Below are 24,953 nucleotides of genomic sequence, written 5' to 3'. Positions count from 1 at the left end.
TAGGCGTGAAAATGTACCCATATAGCCTAGATTTCACAGATTCTAGAGGAGATATTCTAACAGTTGTGAAGAAACTGAAAAAGGAAGTGTTTGAAGGGAAAAAAAATACATTTGTGTGAATGTTTTTTTGTATTGGTTCAACACAATGCATGTGTCCCTACCCTACTGAGAATGCACACAACGATGGAGAACAGGCGATTTAAAAAAGGGCAAACAGGTTGTCAAAAGTTGGGCTGTGGGAGAAATCTTAACAGATCACGTGGGTAAATAACATAAGTCTTTGAAATTGTGAGGAGCACTTATACGGGCATTTTGAAGCGATTTAATAAAAGGAATGTGGACTCCGGGGGATGGGTGGTCACGTGGTAAAGTTGGGAAATACGTTTTAAAAGGAAAAGAAATAAAGTTTAAAAAGTTGGCTGCTTTTGAAAGCGTATGGTAATTAACGTCTCTTTTCTTTATCCGCTTTTTTGTTTTTGTTTTTTTCCCCTGGTACGTCGGATGCGCTCGAGTCCGGTCAGAGAGCGCGCACGCACTCCTCGTGGGGACAGAGAGAAAGAGAGATAGAGGGGGAGAGAGAGAGAGAGACGTGTGATTTCTCTTTGTACTGAATGAAGAGTTGAGGCCGGCTCTGCTTCTTCTGCCGTCTCTTTTTATATAAGCGGAGTTTGCATGCTGTAAATAGCCCAGTAAGCCGGTTAGCCTTTACGTTTCTCCGTGGCCGTCGGTCCCCTTTGTGTGGTGGAAGCGAGCAGCCGCTGCGAATGTCCCTTTGAGCGATTTTTGACAACAAAAGCATCAGGTCCATCGTCCGTCCTTCTTCTTCTTCGGGGGATTTTTTTCCAAGTCACAAATTCACCAGCCGGGATTTTTCGTTGCGGAAAAGCGACGAGCCGCACGTCCACAGACCGTTTTCTGCCTTCTTTCTGTCGCTCACTTCACACTTCTGTAGCTCCGGGGGCATTTTTTCTCTTTCCCAAACCAGGCGACAATGGCAGCTGTAACAAGCCCGGAGACGAGCCCTCAACCCCGGGTATATTTCCAGACACCGGCCGGTACCACGGAGGAGCCGGAGACACCAGTTCGGAAGCAGGGACGCGTTACCGTCAAATATGACCGCAAAGAGCTGAGGAAGAGACTGAACCTGGAGGAGTGGATTATCGACCAGCTAACGGACCTCTACGACTGTGAGGTAAAGACCCCAAACAATAACCGGCCTCCAAACCGATCGAAGGTATCGATTAGGCGGCTCTGTTAAGTAATAGGGCTCCGCGGTGTAGCGTAACGGGGGAAAGTCTGTGTGTCTGTCTAATCCAAAGGCAAACTGTTGATAAAGAAACATTAACGGGCCCTTTGTCGGTGCTTTTGGCCTAGCTCCGCTTGTTCTATAGCCCAGAGTATCACGGACACATGTGGATCAGTATGTAAAATAAGGAAGAGCCTCACAGATTAATGTCATACATTTATTAAAGCAGCCATGTGGGCAAACTTCATGTTCTCACCCACATGTAGGGCTATAAGTAGCACATGCACTTTTATAGCCTCGTCGCGAAATCGACGGCCGCTGCTCTTTGTTCTGATTGGCTGAAGCGGATTTAAAGCACACCTGTGAATTAATTTAATCCGCTATTAATGTCCGACCGGAAGTAGCGCCAATTCTCCTATTTCATGCCTTTGGTGTGAAATAAACCGTGTAGCTGCTTTTTGGGGACAGTTTTACTTTGAATAAATAAAAGCCACCAGTTTATAAGAATAAAACAGAGGGAAAACTTATTTTTGACCAGCAGTCTCTGGTTTTTATCCACCCAATTTTATTGTCATTCAGACAATAAAGTTTATTTTGTCCTACAACTTTTTAAGTAAGGCAAAACGAGTTTGATCAGGCACAAATAGTGATGGTAAACCAGAGACAGATGAGATGAAAATGTCTGGTTGGTCAAATATCCCATCATGGAGGACCATTTTAATGATTTCCCTGGCCTTAGCGATGCCTGAGTGTAACCATGTATATATCAAACCTGCGGTCATGGTGTCACATGGAGAGTTATAATGTAACTTGCCGGCAGCTGTGGTGTAGCTCTTGGCGGCAGTAGTTGGTAAGCTCATGTCAGCTCACTGAGCTGGCATTGACCCACATTCTATTCCTGGCGTGAGGAATACAGGGACTTAACAGGTTTGCAGAATTCCTAGTAGTAGCTAGCAAGAGGATGGGTAAGAGGTGTAGTAGGCGGATTCAGAAGTTCCCTTCCAGACTTTTTTAAACCAGGAAAACTGGTTCTTTTTATAGTTTGTATTACTGAAGCTTCTCCACCATTGCATAATGTCGCTGTAATGGTTGTTTAGCCATTAAGACTCAAGTGAGCGAAAGGCATCTGGCTGTTTACAACTGGAAGCCAAAAATCCATTCTTCTGGGAATACATGACTCTAACTAGATATTATACTAAGCCCCAGTTAACCATGAAGATAAATGCACTCAGGGAAAGCCATAAATAGATGAGTCTGTTATTCATTTGATGTCAGAAAACCAGATAGTCCAGCACACCTTTGTTTCCACTACATTATCTCATCCTGTTAACAGAGGATCTCTCATGATGCACACTGTGGCCGGGATATCCTGACACTACAAAGTTACCAAAGCCCGCTGAGGTGATTAACGGACCTAGACGGGATTTTAAAATCAATTTGCTTTGATTGTCTGCCAATAACGGATTAATATGTTATGTGTAGTCATCGCAGAGTCCAAAAAGTCTGAACAAATGAGCTCAGGGGTAAAGCTTTTCAGCACTTTGGTCTAGTGTTACTTTTATAATTAAAACAAAGTGGTTTTTGTGGCTTAGAATCGCCTTAATTTTTAATCCATTATTTGGCCACTATTACGTGGATCACTGCGACCGATACCCAGACAGTCTGTTCAAAGTTAGTAACACCTATTTGTCTTTCTGTGATTCACTCCTTCATTCGCTTATCCCAGTCCATCTTTCATCCCCTAATCCGCTCAGTCATGCATGTTTTAATGCCCTGATGATTCACAGTTAGTCTGCTTTTCAGCTGTAAGTGGGGTCCAAAAAACACACAAATGGATGCACACTGACTTTATCTGTTGTTGTTCATAGTAAAACCTGAGCTCGGTGGAGATTTATTACGCTCAGGTCACAGGCAGATCGTGTTACAGTCACTTAAATGGGACATAAATGATTTAGTTCACATTTCTGGACGCACATCCATCGTTCGTCTCTAATGACGATGCTTATTTTTGGCTTTCGTCCACTGAATTCCTCTCTTTTCATTGTCCTAATCGAGTCCCTGTCTAGGCTGTTAGACAACAAAGAGATTAATTTACAGTCGGTTCACTGATGGAAACACATTGGGCTCATTTAGATGGGTAGATGTGAAGCACGTGCTGCTAAGCAGTGTAACTGGAGAGGCAGCTTTAGCCGGTCAGGGAGCAGAGCGGACACGGGGAGAACCCTCTTCACTGACAAAGGCAGAGAGCATGCTTGGGATTTTCTTCTTTTACCCTAACCTCGCTGTGCCTCCTATTTCCTATAATCCGCATTTTGCCTTTCACCCATCATTATGTCCTATCAATCAACCTCCCCTCTCCTCCTCCTCCTTTTTATTTATGCCCATTTCGACTTTTAATAAAACAGCGTGGAGTTTGTTCAGCAGGGAATTCATTATGAGCTATTTTCCCATTAACATAATCCCTTTAAACATGCTACAAGCAATCAGCCAGTCATTGCTGCCAGCCAGTCTGTCAGATATTCATCCAGCCGCTTAGTCAGCCTATCAGTTAAAGTTGCTATGGGTAATAGAGAGGAGCTGAGCCTTAGTATGATTCCATGGCAACAAGCCTTGTTAAATGTTTATGTTGGTTAACCACACTGTGGAAAAAGGGGCGCCCGTTTAGTCAAATTAAATCCTGTATGAAGAAAAGTCTGTGTTTTTCATTCTTGCATGATATTCACAGGGCTTTGGTGAATACCTGCAGCCGATGTTAATGTGGCATTTGCTTTGCCCAAGAAGTACTCCCTGGTTTTGTTACCCAATAGCGCAGTCCCTCCCAAACATGGCTACTAATACACATTTTTGCATTTGCAAGCGGCTACAGGAAAAGACTGTGACGTCATCTGTTTTACTCAGACTGAAGCTATAAGGACAGCAGTCACACATCTTTACTTTCTTTAATTGAAAATGAAATGATGAAACAAGTGACTATTTCCCCGCCAGTGAGGTTATAAATTAACCACATGATTCAGTGTTTGGGGATTTTTGCTTGACAAAACTTTTGACTGTTTGCTGTTGATTACTAGACTAGGAAGAGACGCCAGTATGTGGCCAACGTCTCTGGGAGGTGTGGCATATGCTAATGTTACGCTGCTCAGCTTTCGCTTTAAGACGCTTGTATTTTATAGGCACGCGCAGCCTTCCAAAGGCAGGACCATCTGTTTGATACTAGTTTGATTTGCAGCTGTTTTTGACGTTGATCTTTTATTACGCATGTTCTGGATGTTGTGTTCGCTTAGTTGTAATGAGCCCCAGTTGCATTTTGTGTGGTTATCGTCAATTATCTCCTGCCTTCTTCTCCAGGTCGCTTTTAGAAAAGACATTTTTAATCTCAAGGAGATTCCCAAGATAAATAAATGATGATATAGAAAAATAGTTACATTATCAGCTTTTACATGTGCTACTTTGACAGCAGTCACCTGTTTTTACTGTAACTGCCGAGCTATAAATATGTGTTGCTAAGAAATTTCCTCAGTAATATTTAAACCTTCATACATGCTTACCAATGGAGCAGTTAACATTTGCTAATATTGCCTGGCCACCTATGAAAAGCAGATTAATAAAATGTCGAAGGGGTTAGGGTTACTTTGTAAACATTTCAGCTTTATTGTTACTTTTTCTGCAACAATAAACTGGGAAAAAATGGAGCTAATTGGTCCGCCAATGATTGATAGCACACGCCGGTGGTGATGCTATGGTCTGCCAGTAAAAGACACCAATTGCAGTTTCTTTAATGATGATAATAATAATAAATAAAATTCACATCTGGTTTATTTGTAGTCGATTTAAATTTAACCAGCTAGTTTCATGGTTGATTAGCAAATGTTTGAAGAGGAAACATGGCTGTCTTTTCCACTTGTGCTTTACTGCAAAATTTTCATCTAATTCCTAATAAAATAAAAATATTATGGACGAACGTGTGCACGTCCTTAACACTTATTAGAGAGCAGTGGACTATATTAATGTCAGTGACACTGGTTGATCGTTGTAGCATCAATATATGCCTCAACCCACCTAAAACAACTATGGAGTGATGTGTGTTGGTGCGTGGAGTACTGAAAAAAGCTACCTAGGCCCAAAACAAGACAGAACTTGAAATAATTCAATGTTTTGCAATCAGACAAACGTAGAACAGAGCACTGAAAGTGCATTAAAGTTAGAAGAGAAATATCAACAGCTGGGTAAGACTAATGGTTAAAGAAGTTTGGCTAACATTAACTGAAACACAACAATTTAAAGCATCATGCAGGTTAAAGTCAGTTAAACTTCTCTGGATAATATCAGATTCAGTTGATAAAGCGGACCTAGAGGCCATGTGGTGAGGGCTATGATGGTATGTCCAAAGCGGGGGAAAGGGTGGCAACAGCTGCAACAGTGCCTCCAAATCCCATAACACCCCCGTCACACAGTTTATATTTTAAACTGTGGCAGTCTGAAAGTACAAACCCTTCACTGGGAGTAAAAGTTAGGGTGTCGAGGAGTGTTTCTTCAAACGTTGGTGGTTTTAAACATGGTCTACACTTTCTCAGTTGTTACCGAGTCTTCACTCTATTAATGGCTTTGTGTATATAGTGCTAAGTGAGTTTGAGCGTACTCCGGGGAAAAGAAAAGAGTGGGAACACCAAGAAGGTCCACAGCCCCGCTTTTAGTAAAATAATCAAATTTCACTCCAGCTTTGCTATCATTTCCATGGTAACTGGCCTGTTAACATTTTATTTGTCAATAAAGACTCATTTTCTCTCCTTTTGCGGCGTTATCCCTTTAAATCACAGCGTGGCTGACCAGTCGTTACATGGTTAACACTGGAGCGAGTGGGCGGACCAACCCCCAAACTGCAGGGTCCTACGTGGCTGGCCACACAGATACAAACACACACTCACACACACACAAATACAGATGGGACTACTAGCGGGAACAGAGGCAGGATTGGTGAGCAGGAATGCAATAAACGGGGGAAGAGAAGGGGAAAAAAGTAGAGGGGATGGCAAACGGAGAAGGAAAATGTAGTAGGAGTGGGCAGGGAAGCTGGAGAATGAGAAAGTGCTTTTGGAACATGTATCCACTGCTACTGCATGATGTATACACTGACAAAAAGCAATGGTTTGTAGTCTCACTGCAGTTTAGATGGGTTTGTCAGGCACTAAAACAGCAGTGCCTGCAGTCACTCCAAATTAAAAGTGCTGGGAAGCAGGAAATGAGTTTATGTAAGTCCTAAGGTAATGCTTATGAATCAGAGAGGAGGGTTCTGAGTTTTTATATTCTGCTTTTATGTTTATTATTGCTTATACTGCACAGCCCAGGGCCACATTTATCACTTCTATCAAGTGATGCGAGCGAGTGGAGCATACACGCCCTTTAAAAGCATCTGGTTTTAGTTTGTCGCTTGTAAGCCTATTAGCTGACTACCAGTCAACCTGCTCAGTCCTTAAATCTGACTATATCAGATGAAAATAATTTTGAAGTCATGCTCGAGCATGCAGTTTTTCTAGCTCAGTCTGATGAAATGTAACATTAGGCAATTTTAGGCAGATTTGCCTCTGCTTGCAAACAACATGTAGATTATGTGTTGTGGTGCACGCTAGAAAAAGAGCGCATCCCTTTAATTAAAAGGGATGCATGCAAAAAATATTAAAGTGTTCCAGTTCCATGCGTTCAAGGTAATGACTCTGTGTAAACTGTAAAGCGAAAATACTCGGAAATAAACAAGTCACATGTGACTCTCTTCACGTAAAAGTGAACAACAAAAGAGGAAATGCTACCAGCTGACACTTAACTCACCACAATAGTTTCAGTTCTTCCTGTTTCCCTTTTTCTTTAAATAGGTAAAGTCAAAGTTGAAATGCATTTACATGAAAAGAAATCGCACTTTCTGAAATACAGGAATCACTGGTGTTTGTGTGCCCTTCAAAATAAAAGTACCTCTAAAATTTTAATATAGATGTACAGACATTTAAATAACCTCGTGCTTTATTGAGCACAGAAATTGTATATATTGTATCACAAATACATATTATTAGCTATGTTTTCTTTGTTTATTATTTCCTTATTTTGTTAGCTAATTTTCACTTTGAGCGTGTTGTGGTCTCGAACGTGAAAAAAAGTGAGAAGTGAAGGTTGGAGTTAGTTCCAGAAATACACAAAAAAGTGTGTGTGTATGCCCGTGCGTGCGCCTGTGTGTGTGTCTGCAGGAGAACACTTGTCAGGGAAAGCCAACCTCTTTTATAGCTTTTCCAGTCACGGATTAATTCGGCCTCTTTGACTGACTTCCGACTGTAAAAGGAAACGCACACGTGCACACAAACACACCCAAAGAGTAGCATCAAACATTTTCTTACACTGTTAACTTGTAAGGTTTGAATACCAATCAGCATTACCCTGTTTCACTCTGTGCAAGAGAGTGACTACAAAGAGTGGTTGTTACACAGCATGAATGAAAGACTCCACTGTGTCATTGTGCCCACTCTCCCACACCAGTGCTCACGTGCACACACATCTGCACAGAGACGGACATACACACATCTACTTATACGTCACACCTGGTTCTACATGTTGAGGAGACTCTGCTTTTCCTAGCGGATATGAGGTGAGTCAGCGTGTGCCGTAGCCTGACCCACTGACTGACTCTGTGGATGTTTTTAAAACGGCAAAGGAACAAATCAGCAGAGTTGGAGAGGTGGAAGAATGCAAAGAATATTGTGAGTGAGGGAGATTAAACGTGTGTTTTGGTTAGTGGGTGAGTAAGGTCGGAAGGAAGTTGAGAAAACCGAACGAGGCGTGGATGAAGGAGGAGAGGAATGGAGGGAAAAGAACAAGGGATGTGAGTCATTTAGAGGAATGTTTATATGTTGTCACAGGAAGTGTGAGACAAACAGTGTGTGGAAAAAATAACCAGATTACTTACCACTTTCCCTTTGAAGAAAAAAACCCTGTTTATCTCAGTTTCTCAACAAATTGGGTCTTATAAGAATTGTGTGTGTGTGTGTGTGTGTGTGTGTAATACCCTGACTGTATTTGTGTAATAGATGTAAAGTATAGTTTTTGTTATGAAGAATGTCCTTTGAATGTTATCTGCTTGTCTTCTCAGTGTCTCTGAGGTTCAGGTGAGAGTTGAGTTATCACAGTTAACTCAGACAGGACTGCAACAACAGTGTGACTAAGAAATCTAAATACTGTTGAAGTTACAGCGACTTTAGTGCCCGCGCTTCTAAGCGACATCTTTTTTTCTTCAGCGCTCACGTAGCCATCGTTGTTCCCCCAACTAAGAGAACTATTGTGTGTTTCCAGTTCAGTATTTTTGTTCTTGTGGGATTTTACAGTTCAAAATCATCTTGAATTATCTCATACTGAGCCTTGATGCAGTTCCTGTGTTCAGCCACTGTGCGAAACGAGCTGTTTCGGCTCCCTTCCCCCTCCCTCTGAACTTTCTTATGATTTGTGACACTTGCCAACAGAAGGTTTGAACAGCATGTAGGTGGAGCACTTGGGATGACCATATTAGATATGTATGCTCTCACTGACATCATCCAGAGAAAAGAGGAGAAAAAACTGTCTAAAATGCAGTGATTAGAGTAGCCTAAACTTTTGGATCGCAGGGATTATTTGCACATGCCTCATTTCTTAAAACTTTGGCCATGTTTAAACTGTATTAGGGTAAATATGAAGGATGGCGGGGAAGCACAGTAGCTCCCTTTTAGATACAAACTTCAAAGAATATCTTTACCATGTAATTTAATCAGTATGCCAAAGATTTCTAAGCATCTTGTTAGCACGTGTCAGCTAGAGTAGCCTCTGCATACTGACTAACACCTCTTCAACATTTAAACCCTTAAGCATAGGTAATATAGGTTGGATTTTACCAACCAGTTGCTTGTTTATTGTCGTGAAACAACATAAAAAGATGTAAGATCGTTTTCCATGAACGTCTTTGTGCTATACAAGTGATTGTGTTTCAGATTGTATTTAATAGGCATATCTAAATAGGCTACTCAAGCAGTTAACGTCTTAATAATGAAGCACACGTTGACTTTCCTGCACTTTATTTTAAATGATCTCCAGTGTGCAGTATCAGACACTTTGCTCCTATTGGTCCTTACTAAACTGCTGCTTGCACTTATAGCCTCTTAAGTCTGTAGCTGTTTTGTGAAAGCTCTTGCACCCTTGAGGAGGCTTTTTTTTTAAAGTGAGCATAATGGTGATGGTGCACAGACCTCTGTTATTGCTGTATGTGGCTCCAGAGTGTTGTTTTTACAATAGTGCCTTTTTATTTTTTTGCGGGGGTGATGTGCGTTTATTGGCCTCCGCGCTGAAACTGTATTAAAACAATGGCACAACCAAGACACTGCTCTAACATTTAACAGCAGGGGCTGGGCCTGGCATTGGATGATTTGTTTGGAGCCAGAATCCTCATGAGGTTTCTCCGTGCACAGGTTGAGTGAGGTTACGCAGATCCACTCAGGAGGGTTTTTTTAATCCCGGGAGGTGCGTTAGAGCAGACGCCTTTTGAGCTGTTGTTCGGCAGCGCAGAAGAAGCTTTATTATTCACCGTCGCTGACGGTGTATGTGCATAATGTGCATGCACGTGCCTGTTTCATGCCAGTATCCGACTGTGCAGGAGCGCTTCATGTGTGAGGCTTGGGCTTGTGGTTGCACCGTGTCGACATTACCTGACACCTCCTGACCTGTTGTCAGTCTCAGGCAGGCGGCTAGTGATTTCTGCCAAGGTCAGACCGCAGGTGACTTCCTCTGTGATGTCACCGCTGTGAAACTCGAACACTTGCGATAATCTGGAGGACAGGTCTGTGACGAGATGGGCTCTGGTTCGGATGTCTTTGGGAACAAATGAAGCAAAGATGTGCGCTCGGATCGACAGACAGGGAAAACAGAGAGATGGTGTTATCAGTCATTTCTGTTACATTATTATTACATAATGGCAAAATTCAGATGCACATATTGGTGTTTCTATAGTATATTACCTTAGTGTGTGCTTTTTGTTGGAGTTTGCTTCAGCAGGAAGGAACAACAGACCATATTTGGTCAGTGTGTTTACAAGTTGCTTATTAACCAGGAAGGGAGACGGCCATATTTGGTTGGATTCCTTTGATGCTCATAGATCATTATTCAGTGCTCACCTGTTTAGGTTACTCATTCTAACACCTGACATGCAACAACAGTTAAAAGTAGTAGAAGAACATGTAGTGACTTATAGTTGCAGTTATGGGCACCTGTCTGTGACATTATTAAACCCAGAATAGAAACAAGCTCCTTTTGAGGCGACAGGGTAAAAGTTTGCTTGGTTGACGTTGCTTTCTGTACGTTCTGAAACTGATATGGTCAGAGTAACACAATCTTGACGTGACAATCTGGAGACAAACATTGTGTGTTTCACTCGGTAAGCAAAAGCGTCTTTCAAGCTGCTGACTAAAGGGCATCAGGCTGTGCAGCGGACAGTCAGAGCGACAGCTTTGGCGTCTGCCTCTTACTCATTCTTTCCTCTAATGTTTCATCTTAGTGCGTCTCTGGTTATTACAGTCACTCAGGATGCAGCGAGAGGTCACAGAGTTGTACAGTAAGACGTCCTTGTTAAGTAAGACAAAAGTGGAGATACAGCGATACAGCTCCTAGTTTTTGCAGTTTCAGTCTGTTTGTTTTTGGTTCTGCTGCGATAATCTGTTGGAATCGCCTGCGTTGTGAGTTTTTCTCCTGTATCTGATTGAATATGGAAATGAACCAAAGCATTAGCTGATTAGATTACCCACTCTGTTGGCAGCGTTTGAGAGGTCAGAGACTCTGATGACTGATCTGCATAAAAGAATAATAATGTTCCGCAGCTCACTTTGATATCCATATGGATTATATCTCAATATTGGGGCAATGAATCGAGAGGCTTTGCAGATAAACACAGCAGCTCGTGAGCAAAAGTGAATTAAAACTGCAGAAGAGGGGCGGATATTTAAACTGGACCTCCGTGACTTTGAAGTGTACTCATTGTGCTACAAACTAAAACAAAAAAAAGAACAAGTTACTCAGTGAATGACATGGCAAATGAGCAAGTAAATTCAAAGCCCTTTAGTTTTGTTAGTAGTACTTGCCAACAGTGACATAATGATAATCTGCTGTAATCCTTGTTTGTATGCATTCTTATTTTAATCTGCGCATAATCTCCTCTTTTAGTCCCGTCGTTGTGGTAGTGACTCTTTCGCCTGGTTGAAGAGTTGTGTGTATTTTTGTTTGACACTTGTACGCACACACAGAGCAGGGACTCTCCTAGTATCCATGGGTTTATACGGGACCGTGCTCAGTGCAGCAGAGAGGTGGGCACTTGAGAGTTTTCGGTTCCCTTACTTCTGATGAGGGATTTAGTAATTAGTCAAAGCTGAAGAGGAGAGATGGATGATCTTTGTGTGTTGTGACAGAGAGAAGCTGCGTGAAAATTGCATTTGAAAGTTGAAAGGTTATTTATGACCTTCCTGTCATTCCCAAACTGTCAGCTTTCTCATATTTTCTTTTTTTTATTTCTACCTAGCTGACAGATGAAGCTTAAATTTGCATAATTTTTTAACACCGCAAGTAACACTTCCCTCTTGATAGTAATGCTGATTTGACAGTTGGTCAATCAGCCTCTTTTGCATGCTATCGTTAACATTATACTGCCTAACCAGAGTCCGTGCACTGCACTTACTGTGATGTTTTCTATTTTTAGGCAACGTTAATGTTTCTGTAGCTTTAGATATAACGACGGTAACACAAAGCAGTCACGGGCAACCTACTGTGACAGCATTGAGTCATGTGTTACTCTGCGATTCCTGCTCCTATATCGAAAAGGCACTTAAACACTTGATGTATTAGTGTGAGCAGATTCATGAATCCACAGGTTAAATCACTCCTGATGCACTGCGTTAAGCAGATGAGCATTGATGTAATTATTTGGGTGGTTTTTTTTTTATGTTATTATAAAAGAGGTTTGATTTGTAAGGCAGTAGATCTAAACAGCAGTGACAAACTGTGCCCTCGTGTAGTCGTTAGAAAGGGTTACACGGCAGCATAGTTACCAATACAAGTCTACCCGGGGCTGGTTGTGACCCCGAGGGTCCAGCAGACTGTCTCCCTGGAAAAACCGCAACACAGACGTGTTCAGTCAACACACAGAAACCACTGAACCGTTTCAGTCAGGCCAAACAAGCTGACGGGGGAATCATTCAACCGAACAGCGATCAGACATGACTATGGGCAGCTTTTGGGGGGTCAGGTTTGGATGACCTTCTGCACATTCACTGTACAAATAGATTTTTTTTTTTTGGTGTGTGTGCGTGGGTGTTTAGTCTAAAATGAGAGCTTTACAGTTGAACCAAAGGTTGGCTGGGTGTTAGTTTTGACACGCTATCACAATCCGCTTGTCAAATTATGATAGTGGACAAAAATACAGATTAGTTTGCAGGCATGTTACAAGCGACGATATACAGGAAAATATTCCTTATGTGAAAGCTAAATGGTACGATCCACGTTTTATAGCCATTCCCTTCCCGCTCTTTATTCCATACTACAGTATCTGTCTTTCTGTTAATGCGACCTCTGTTACCTAATTGCAGTTACAGTGAATACTGCTGTGCCGAAGTCCTAATTATAGCGATGAATGTTTCTTGGCTTCATGTGAGGATTTGTTCTGTGCACTCGGAGCCCGTTTGGTTTGGCTTCCTCCTGCAAAAAAAATCTGAAACAACCCACACAGCACCGGGACTCACATTAGCATGCCCACATCTCTACCACCAGACTCTGGAGGCTCTGCTTCTTTTTACTTTGCATGACAGATCCGTTTGCATTTTATCTGTAGTGAGATAGCAGGAAAAGGCTGACAGGGCTGCAGAGTTAAAGCAGATGGAGGCGCTGGTAGTGCGTGCTAAATGAGGGCTGCGTGTTGTTTTTAGAGTTTTTATAGAACAGTATCATTAAGAAGCTACATGTGTCCTTGCTTCCTAGAGATGCATGCAGCGAAGCGTTAAAGTTTTGTTTTTTTTGTTTTTTTTACATTTATTCTCTTTGTGATACTGTCCTTTATCGGGAGGAGGAAACTGCACTTCCCTGTTTGCAAACTTCTACACGGGGCGAGGAAGAGCAAAGCAAACCCGACTGATGAAATAATATAATCTAGTCTGTGTCCTGGCAGGCTGGGTTATAAACAGGCTTCAGTTGATCTGTGCTGCCTGCAGCTCTTTCTTTCTGCTTTTCATATGATTCAAAACAGGACATCATTTTCTTCCTGAGAGGAAGTACATCCAACTGATTAGACCCGCAATAGAGATGAAAATCAGGCACGCACGGGAAAGTGCACAATAACACACACTTTCGAGATCTTAGGCTGGGTTAAGTATTTTGCATCGATTAGGGACTGCTGTGGTTTATAGTTCAGCAGTCATGTGTGAGGCCACACATTCATTACAACAGCCACTCAGTACTTAAATTAAGTGGACAGACACAAACAGACTTGTGTTTGTGAGTTTGCCCTCTTTAAAGTCTAAGGGATACCCAGCATAGAAACTTCCAACAGATATCTCTACACCTTCCCTTCCCCCAATATCTCCCAAGGTCACATGCTCAAACAGGAAGTGGTTGGCTGCCTTTGTGGTAAAGAAGAGACCCTCAGATGGAAAGCTTTGTGTGTGTGTGGTTTTTTTTTGTTTTTTTGTTTTTTTTGGTGCAAGAGCGGCGATCCTAAAAAGGAAGTTGACTATAGTACTGTTCTTGTTATTGTTAGACCTGGAGATTCCTGATAAGCAACCATAAGGGTGAGACAGACTCAGATAGTAGGGAGATGGAAAGGAGCAGGCGATGACTGACACAATGCATCCCTAACCACCCCACCCACCCCTCAGTACACCCTCGCTGACCTCTTGTTGACTCCCTCCTCTCTCTTTCTCTCATAAGTGGTTTCATGCCCACAGCAAGATGGCCCGAATGCTACGAACTGGCCAATTACAAACGCGCCAAGGGTGACTCTCTCTGTGTGAGAGCAGGGCAGAGCGGTGATACCAACTCGAGGGGAAGGGCATCAAAGGAGACGTAAAGATAAACGGACGGCGGGAGAGAGTAAGGCAGGAAGCAGGTTGAAGCCCAGTGTTTTTCCGCTCTTCAGATCCTGGCCTCATCCTGTCTGCGTGCGTCTGTTTGTAGTAATCAGATGACCCTAGACAAAATTACCAGATCGGTCACAAGGGTGTCATGAATTACCACCTCAAGACAGCTTCCAGGCAACTTTTTAGCTTGCTTGTTTTCTCTTCTTTTGTAAGTAAGGCTGTACTAACGCCGGTTGCGGCCTTGTTTCTGAATAGGCCAGTTAGTCATGTTGCAATGGCCAGATCGACACACTGGAATTATCCGCATTTACTTCCCCATTATCTGCCAGGATAACCTTAAATTCTCCACTTGACGATTTGTCATTTCCCAGGAACCTAATGTTATGCTCTGGGAGCAAAGAGTGTTTTTATCCCTAGTTTCTGTGTTATACTTTCTGTGTTTGATATTCGTTAGACCCCAGTTCTATTGCATATCCTTCCTTGCTTAATCCTGCAGTGTTTGTTTTACACACACGCCCGCACATGCATACAATATGAGAGTTTGAAGTTGTACTCACCAGTGCATGTGTGGTGCTCTGTGAGCTGTGGTTGCCTGGCAAACCCACTTCCGTAGATCCACAGTTAAATATAATTTAGTAATTAAGCTTCAGTCATTATCCATAACAATGATGGTGTCGAACAATACCGGGTTTCAGCCATTTTACTCCTAGCGCTTCACAATAGACTAAAAGACAAAAGATGACATCACCCATTGTTTTGTGAACTTGCATTTTAAGGCTTGAAGTTTAGCATTGTGGCTGCCACCATTTATTTTTATTGAAGCTAAAAGTGGATCAGCTAATGCTTAAAAGAGTGACTAGAAAAGGGCATCCATATAATCGACAGTCTTCTATTAACATATAGATACAGTAACCAGAACTAGACCATAGACCTTCAACTACCTGCCATTTAAAGCAACCGCACCCCCAATAATGCAGAACTGGAAGCCTTAATGTGTAATAAACTGGTGAATCATAAAAGCATTCACCTCCTGTGGTTTTATTGTTAGAGGTGGGAAGCATCAGACACCACATGATACAATATTATCACAAAACTTCAATCACAATCCAATATTATTGTGACTTTTAGTATTTTGCATATGCTGAGTATTACAAAAACTTATTACAATTTAGCACAGTTGGTATCTGTTTTCTCCAATGAAATAAAGTTATCTCACTTTTTTTTTTTTTTTGTGCATAATGAGATTGTCAAACATACCAACAAACCTGCCACGAATGTTCCCGTAAGACAGTCACGCTATCAGAGAGCAGCTGAATGGGATCAAGTTGACAATTAAACACAGTCTGTTTCTGATAATAGAGCAATTACTGTGATAAATAATTGAAAATATCATACCTGTTGCTGTTTACATAGAGAGAAATTTACATTTAACAGAAATTCGGGTTTAGCCATTACATGTATGCTCAGCAATCTTCCTGTTCTGTAGGAATATAACAGTAATAATGCTCCTGGCTGTAAAACATTTGCACGTCGGATTCAGTAAAAGCACCTTGCACATCATATCCCACCTATATTTTGCATTTTTTGGCTTTTCAAGCCCAGAGTTTCTGCTTCATCTTGCCCAGTTGATCCTTATTAACTAAAGCTGCTCCGTTAGCAGTGCAGATCTGAGGGTATGGATACCATCTCCTCTCATCTGTGACAACCAAAACACACAGTAGCAGTGAAAGCATTTCAGCGGCCGTGCTCTCATCGCCAACACGAGTGCCTGGAACTCATCACTGTCAGCATTCACACACACGTTTTATACCTGTGTCACCATGCCAAGTCAGGGTAATAGTTTTAATGGAGTGCCACTCTCTTAATGCAAATATACAGTGCGATTTAGTCTGATTTATTACCTTGTGATGGATGCATAAAGTGTGCGTTTGCCAGACAGGTCGCAAAGAAACTGCAGCGGGTGTCATTGTTTACTGCCACGCGGCCTACTTTTCCTACTTCTTCCCTTCCCTCCTTCCTCCATCCCAGCCTCTGTTTTCAACTTCCTTTTCCCGTCTGTCTCTCTTTCCCGTATCATACGCGGCCAAAAACATTGTTTGTGTGTTTTGTAGCAGAATGGGCTGTTGGCCATCCCCGGTTATTTTTATCCTGGTTTGTTACTGAGGCACTAGAAGAGCAAAAGTGGCTGTCTGTTCTGCCTACGTCTTTACATTTTCAGTGATACATAATCATTCTGTCTTCTTTGTTGTTGTTTCTTTCCGCTCTCAGTTTGCCCACATCCTATCAAAGGAATCAGTTACTTTATGCATGAAGTTGTCAAACAAGCCCGTGATAAACATCTACACCGACGTGAAGCTTTCCACGTCGATAAGACATCGACTAGCATCTGCCTTTGCTGCCGTGTCATTATTTCACCCGCTGTATTTCCAGTAGCAATGACGGGCCTTTTTGTTGTTATAATACAAGGACACTGACCCACTTGTAGGTCGTGTTTATGCGAGTGTGCGTGGTACGTTTTTTTTCCAGTGAGGTAGCCTCATACTGTCACATCTCATTGCGTTGTGAAGGAAGCCTCCAGACGATCTGCGTCTCTCTCGTTTCACCTCGTGGGACTCATATTCGCGAGCTTGTCAGGAAGAGTGTAATTAAGTTTCAAGAACCACGTGTTTGCGGTGTTTTCCCCAGTGATGCTGGTGATATGGGTGGCAAGTAGGGGTGTGGCTAAAGGGAGGTCTAGGGTAGCACAGCCCTACTACAGTATATGATGTTAAAGGAAATAAATTGAAAGCTATTTTTACGTTTTGAAAACTGGACCCCCCTCATTTGCCTCAAAGTGGTCCAAGCCTGCCGTTTCCTAACTCCATTTCCACCAGTTGCCCACTATAGTGTCATGGGGCAGTACCTGTCTATGTTTCTCAGGTGGATTTTTATTCTGAAATATTTTTTGACTCCCTCTTTAAAAATATCCTGGAAACATCGCTTGTTGAGTTATGTTGCTGTTGCGTGTTAGTTGTACATCGTATCCAGTGTTGGGAAGGTTACTTTTAAAATGTATTCCATTACAGAATACAGAATACATGCCCTAAAATGTATTCTGTAACGTATTCCGTTACGTTACTCAATGACAGTAACGTATTCTGAATACTTTGGATTACTTAATATATTATCATGCTTTTTACAGCAACGTGAATGTACTATTGCTGTGTGATTTATTACTATTACTGAAGGTCCGCGACTCCGAGCTGTAGTAAAGGGACCTCTGACTAATACGGCGGGGTCCCTGTCGGCTTGTAGCCAAAAAATAGCTTTACTTTGTTGTGTGGGTCAACTTTTCTTGCGAGAGACAGAGAGAGGAGTTGAAAGGCTGCTTAATGTTTCGGAGGAAAACACGAACACGGTGTACAGTCGAGTCTTAATAGCTTACTTACAACTGGGCTCGTCAGGCACTCTTCTTGGCTGCAGTGGTTATTATTATATTTACATGCTTCCAGCTCCCGTTTTTCCTCGACGACAACTGGTACCTTTCCACTCGCCTTTTTCTCCCTCCTCGCGCTCACAGACCCATAACGTGTATGACAGTCCATTCTCCCTGCAACACGGACTACACTGCCCATGATGCAACATTCTTTAGAGCTATGCTTGTAGCATTCTGCCTGTTAGCTTAGCACAACAACAAGGAAACCAGGAAACACCCAGGAAACACACAGCCGCAGAGAGAGAGCGTGTCGCCCTGTAACCATGGCAACCGTAACGCTGCCGCCTGGAACAACAGAACGTAGCTGTCAAACAAAACCCAAACAGTCCTGACCCGCGACAAAATGAAACAGGAAAGTACCGCAGTGTAATCCATTTATTTCAACAAAGTAACTGTATTCTGAATACCACCTTTTTAAACGGTAACTGTAACGGAATACAGTTACTCATATTTTGTATTTTAAATACGTAACGGCGGTACATGTATTCCGTTACTCCCCAACACTGATCGTATCCGAGTGCATGAACCTGTAGGAGACTTTGGAACAACATGTTAGAGCTGCAGGTACCCACGAGTATTGATGCTCTTCTGAAGGCTCGTCAGAATAAAGCAGGCCCTCCTTCCTTTACCTGCACTCTTCTCTGCTCTGCTTTGTTTATAAACCTTCAGTGCTTGTCAATATCTTGTAATCAGCTTTTATTCCACTCCACATCTTCTGCAGCCAGCAGTAAAAAAACAAAAACCTCCAGACTAGTTCAGTAAGTCAGTCTGGAGGATTGTTTTGGAAATCCTCCCTCGTGATTCCCCGCTTTCTTTGTGTCTCCTCTCAGAAGCCTGTCTTCCGGCGTTTTTCAACATCTCCCTCACTCCTTCTCTCTCCCTCCTCGGCTTCTCTCTTTCAGTCTGCTCCACTCAGCTGCTCCCTCGTCTCGATATGCTCCTTAACCTCTTACCTTCCTTCCTCTCGGCGTTCCCTCCCCCCCTCCCCTCTCAGATTTAACAGCGTCTGTTAAATCTTTTTCCATTAAGCCGTATGAAACATTTATGCTTTTCTCCACCTCGTCCTTTACGCTCACCTCACGAGTGTCTCACACAGATACAGAGTTAACAAAAAGGGAGGAAAAGAAAAGACTCATTTAGAAGCACATGGGGGCCACATGTTGTGCAGATCAGTCTTTGTGTCAGACCTTTGTGCGTGTGTGTGTGTGTGTGTGTGTGTGTCTGTCTGCACTGGTGCTTGCAGGATATCTGCATGCTGGTCTGTGTGTCAGTGTGTGTGCGGTTGTGTTGCTCTGCTGACAGTAAGTCTAGCTGTCACCTACAGTCTCTATCTCACACACACAGACTGCCCCAAATTAAATCCTTATACAGCCCCTTTTTATACACACACACACACACACACACGCACTTCAGCTCAGACTTATTAATGCCCTTCCTATAATTCTTTAATCCGTGTGTGCAAGGTGTGTGCGGGACGTTGAGCCATTTTCACTGCCAAAAGAAAACCTACCGCTTTGTTAATGTGCCCACACAGCATGTTTTGCCTGTCCATGTGTGGTTGTGAGTCTGACTGACTTGTGTGTGTTTTGTGTGACGGGATAAGGGGCAGTCAGGCAGGTGCAGAGACAGCTGGTGTGGGCAACTCTAACCGAGGGGGAGGACGAGAGCGAGGGAGAGATTCCTAGAGAACGACATGAATATAGGGGCAGCAATTGAGCTGCAAAAGAGCTCGGGGGGGGGCACAGAGTGTTTGTACGAGTGTGCGTGCCTGTGTTCTTGTCGCCAGCGGTGAAGAGCTTGGCTGGAGCACACTGAGCCAGTGTGTGCGAGCGAGGCAGATGGAGAGACGGGGACTAATAAAGCTTTTTAATAGTGCGACAGATTAATCGGAAGAAAGAATTGATTGGATAAGGAGAAACTGAGACGAAGATGAACTCGCCGCGAACTGCTTTCTTTATCCTGAAGACTAATTCGACGTTAGGTGTGAGCCTGATGAAGCTGGGCGATGACTGATTGGCTTATATTAGGTGTATAAATGTGTATTTTAATTTATGTGTTACTTTACTTTAAAGTACAAGTATTCTAAATGTGAATGCAGCTGTAAAAATTCCCGATTCAAAGGAGCAGATTTCCCACTTTCAACTGGTTTTTACATGAATACAACATGGGTGGCCATCAGCAGTTAGCACCCTAGCTTTCAGTAATGAGCTGTCTGTAAATAGTAATTATTCTAAAATAAATGTTTCCAGTTTTGCACAACAGATTTGAAGGAGGACTCTTTAAAGACCTGTTAGAAACAGGAACTCGTCTGGATCCTGTGTCTGTAACTGTCTTTCTTCTCAGGTGTTAGCTTTAGGACATGCACCTGTTCTTACTCGATCTCAAACATCCGAGCTATAGATGGATGGATAGCTTTGTTTTGCCCACGTAAACCTGAGAAATGATGGGAAATGAGCTAGCTCGGCCCTCTCCACAGACAATAAAACACTGCAGCGCCTCGCCTTTGTGAATCTTGACACAGTGGACACATGAGATGCCACCTCCTCCTCGCTGTGTTTTTGCTAAACTGAGCTAAATAGCTGGTAGACGAGCACCCCTGTCTCCTCGTGTAACTCGTGGGATGAAAGCCAACTACAAACGTCAGTCCATTCATTTTAATAATTTTGTGTGGCAAAAAGTAAAATACCTTCGCACTGGTGCTTCTAGCCCCCAAACGGTATCATTGCTCTCTGTGTAACAGCAACTAAGCACAGCTTTTAACCAGATTATTAATTCTTTTATTTTTTTAGTTTTCCAACCTTGAAAATAAACTATTTTTTCATTCAAGAAGATTTAAAAAAAAAAAAAATGAAACCTGTCTGTGCTGTTTTTCTTCTCTCTTTGTCTCTCTCTGCCATGTGCTTTGGGCTGATGGAAGCACGCCGCCCTCTAGTGTCCACAGCCGGACACTCATCAATAACTGTACCACGTCATACAGAGAGAGAAATGCTTACGCTTGCTGGTCTATTAGCAGACAACCACATAATATAAACACAGGCACTAAGAATAGACAGGATGAGGATTTCTTTCCATGTGTTCGTGGAAAGAGGTTCTCTAGCATTTTTATAAGGAAGCCTGGTGGATGTTTGGTCTCTGATGGTGCTCTGCTTCTCTCCTTCTTTTGTTACATGTGCTATAGGAAGAGGCCATCCCTGAGCTGGAGATAGATGTGGATGAACTGCTCGACATGCCCAGTGATGTTGAACGGGCAGCCAGGGTCAAGGTAGGACACACGTGCGCACCTGTTTCAGAGCATGAAAGATGGCTGCAAACAGCAGTTATTTCATCCTGTTTTTCCCTGTTTTGTAGGATTTGCTGGTTGACTGTTTTAAACCTACTGAGGTAAAACACAGTCCTTCTTCACTCCCCTGCTCATAAACTCCCTCTGCCTCTTCAAGTGAACGTTTCTGATGTGCATATTTGTCATTCTGAGTCCCCGCATGTGTTTCTGTCCTTGCCCTCTCCCCGTAGGACTTCGTCTCAGAGCTGCTCGACAAGATCCGAGGGATGCAGAAGCTCTCCACGCCTCAGAAGAAATGATGGCATCCTTCCTCCCTCCATCCGACATATTCCCCTCCACCTCAGCCCTCACCTCTCGTCTTCCTACCACAGCTCACGCTATTTTTTTAAAATCTTTTTTGTCTGTTTTCTTTCATTAAAGTTCATGAAATGTTGCAACTTGTTTCTGCTTCCAGTTAGACCCTCTCTTGTTGTTGCCTGGATCCAGCCCCATATGTCGCTTTTCTCTTTTGTTGTCATGTTGTTGGACTTTCTTCATAAAAACCATCAGCCAAGAAGGGGAGAAAAAAGACAAATTAAAGAGTGAATTAATTCAAAAGCGACTCATTGGTCTTAATCCAGGCATTCTCCTTCCTCCTCTTTTCCTACTCCTACCCCTCTCTCCACCTTTTTTTTTCTTTTTTTGGCTCTGCTACCCGTTCCCATCCAGCTCTACTTCCTCCCCACCCACCCCTACACCATCTTCCATCTGTCTGAGGAGGAAGAGGAGACGAGTCCCCTAATTACTGCGAGCAGAGTGACCGAGATCGAGAAGAAGAACGAGAGAGCGCAGATGCCAAAAAGACAGCGGAAGGGTGAACGAGGAGGAGGGTTAGAGGAAGGAAGAAGCCAATCAACTCGCTTCTGTCTCACCAATCTTTACGTTGCTGTTTTTGAGGGTTTTAAAGTTGACCCAGCCGCCCATTATAATTCTTTCCATACTTCCCGGTTCAATTTGAGGGCTTCACTTTAGTTTTTTTAAATTAACTCTTTCGGGGATCAGTACAGTCTTTTGCTAGTTATCCCCCTCAATCAGAGGCATTGCTGCAGTGGTGCATTTAGAGACTGTCGTTTTTTTGTGCGTGTGTGCGCATGTGTGTTTGTGTGTTTGAGAAGTCTGCACTATGTCATTTTGAGGGGAAGAAAAATCGGAACCACAAAGAATAATTTATAGTGTATCTTTAGCACGGCAAAGAGGGGAAATTTGAAGCCTGGAAAGGGTCACTGGCTTGTTTTTGGTGGTCACGGGCTTAAAAACACTGATCCTTTGGAAGCAAGTTCTCTTTAGGCTGGATGTCAAAGTAGAAAGTTTCTTTTTCCTCAAATGCGTAGAACAGTCACGAGAGGCTCCTCAGAAGCCGCTGCACATACAAACGTATGTCTGTGTCGCTAAATGCTACGTGTGTGTTGCTACATAATGTACAGCAACATTTGTCATAGGAGTGTTTTTGGGCCTGTATATTCTGCTGTTCTGTATGACAGATTAGATTTTTAGTATAGGACTGGTTCCTGTTTCGTTTGGGGGTTGGGGGGGTTCTGTTTTTGTTTCCTGGATGCATTTTTTTGTCACACGGACACACACTGACAGTCCAACAAGGGGTCCCAAAACAAAGCTGCCTTTTTTTAAATCACTGCCCCTAACCCTTCCATCTCATTCTCACAATTTCTCCTTTTTTCTAAAACATTAGACTAAACCATTATACTTTTTTGAGGGGGGGCGTTCAGAGCAGCCACATCTCTGACATTTGTCCTCTGCCTGACATGCCAGTGGAATCACCGCTAACATTGCTCAAATCAAAGCATGCATTTTCCTTTCTCTGTCACACACACGCACACAGCTTCTCGGGGCGGAGGAAGCGGAAACGCATCGGCAAACACAGCTGCCTCTAGCACAGATGTGCACACACACAAACACCAGGCACAGTCAGAGAGAGAGGGAGACGAGGCCATAGTCCACCGCTGCCCCCCTCCATCCTCCCGGTGCAGCTACCAATCCTCTCAGAGAATAAGCCATCTGTTTCTGATCCTGGGCCAATCAGATCAGAGACCGAAGCCCATTGGTTAACAAGAGAAGCAGTGAGATTTCGCTGTGGTTCCTGTGACCGATTGCTAACACCTGCAGTGACAGCAGACCTTCGCTGTCTGCCTCTTTCTCTGGTAGAGCCAAAAGGCACATGTGTACACACATCCCCCACTTTTCTCTTTTGCCTTCCCTCATCCCATCATCCCACAGTCACCCTTCTCTCCTCCCTCCCTTTTTCCTTTCTTTTTCATTTTTTGTTTTTTTTATAAAGAGATGTTGCCTTAGGTATTATTTATGTTACACAAACCAAATAAACAGGAGACATTTTTCTTTTAAAGGGTAATGCAAGCTGCTGCCATGTGTGAGCAGACCTGCAGTGTGTGGGGAAAAATCTTGAATCTTCTGTTGGTCCTTATATACTCTTTCTTCTTTTTCTGGAAAACAAACTGAGATTCTGTTTTTTGATTTGTTGTTTTTTTTAAAGAAGTGAGTGTTTAATACTTAGGCCTTGATACAGTGATTTTTGTTTAGGTAAAAGATGTTCTTTGCATTTACCATTTGAATACTGCTCTGTTTCTATCGTGATCATGACACTTCTTGACACCCGGCCTTGGATTAACACGTAGTTGAACAAAAAGAAAAAATCCACTCAGATGCATTTTGGTGCGATTGCTTTTGCCTTCCCTGCTGGGACATTTTTGATCGGTCAGATTTTACCAGGCAAGTCCAATCAGTAGTTGAAATTTGAGTGGATTTTCATTGCTAAATCCAGGTTTGGATTATTATACCTTCGTAGACTGTTATTGACAAGTCTGTTTTGTGTTTTTTTTTTTTTACTGTTGGGGAAAATTGCAAAAAACAATATATATACTGATTATTTTCATTGAGGCTAAATACAAGAGCTAAACCATGCCATTTGGAGGAGTGGTGTTCTTTAGATTTTTTTTTTTTTTTAAGACTGATTAGACCAACAAACCAACCAACAAATGTAGCAATATCAACAACAGGTCTTGTTTTTGTCCAATTTTGTTACACTTTTATGCAACTTTAATAAAAACATGTAAAATGGACATTTTTCTCTGTGTGGTATTTTATTATAGTACTTGGTACTGTTTGTTAATCCTTCTTCTAGAGCCCTTCTGCCTCACTTTGATGCCATCTTGTGGTTACTTGGTATAACAGCTACATCGTCCACCTGCTGAGAAGGTGAGGATGTCTGGGGATACCTGCAGGAATACCATCATACTTGGAGGATGGTTAATATAAGTTGAGTGAACGAGTGCATCATGCCATTCATAACTTTTCACCAAAGGTTCAGGGAACAACGAGAGCAATGAACAGAACAGGATAAATGATTTGATGTTTTAAACATTGCAAGGACGTTAGGACAGACGTTTAGTTCACGGCTCCAACATTACCCCACCAGCAAAAAAAGGAGAACTTTGGGGAAGAAATTGGGATCCTTCTCCTATGTATGGGGTTTAATTACACCATCACACCCCTGAATTACAGCGTCTTACAAATGCAAACCCAGCCTATTTGACCACACTACCATAATTAAGTATAGGGGTGCCAGAGCAGCTGCACAGTGCTGGCAGTGGAAGAGCAATTGAAAAAGAATAACAAATGGATCGTACAGTACTGCGCCCTGTACACACTATGCTAAGCTACATGTCTATAAGTATTTTATAATTAAATATTTGTCTTAGATCTCGGACTTTAAATTGTATTATCAGATTTGCGCCTCGTGAATGAAAATAAGTTCAATTATAAACCGCATTT

At 42.6% G+C, this 24,953-nt stretch overlaps 1 protein-coding gene across 1 annotated transcript; it reads left to right on the top strand.

Moving 5' to 3' along the window:
* The first annotated feature begins 328 nt into the window (after positions 1-328).
* On the top strand, positions 329-24,241 carry ppp1r14bb (protein phosphatase 1, regulatory (inhibitor) subunit 14Bb). The gene is made up of 4 exons (XM_085267207.1): positions 329-1,192; positions 21,009-21,092; positions 21,179-21,211; positions 21,341-24,241. The coding sequence occupies exons 1-4, from the start codon at positions 992-994 to the stop codon at positions 21,407-21,409; spliced, it is 387 nt and encodes a 128-aa protein (XP_085123333.1). The 5' UTR covers positions 329-991; the 3' UTR covers positions 21,410-24,241.
* Positions 24,242-24,953: the final 712 nt, after the last annotated feature.

The sequence above is a fragment of the Mchenga conophoros genome, linkage group LG3, assembly GCF_057382185.1.
Source record: "Mchenga conophoros isolate Kocher_MC1m ecotype Shallow Benthic linkage group LG3, M_conophoros_male_GT1.1, whole genome shotgun sequence".
Taxonomy (NCBI): domain Eukaryota; kingdom Metazoa; phylum Chordata; class Actinopteri; order Cichliformes; family Cichlidae; genus Mchenga; species Mchenga conophoros.
Note: the sequence above shows the minus strand (reverse complement) of the source record. Positions and strands in the feature narration are given on the sequence as shown.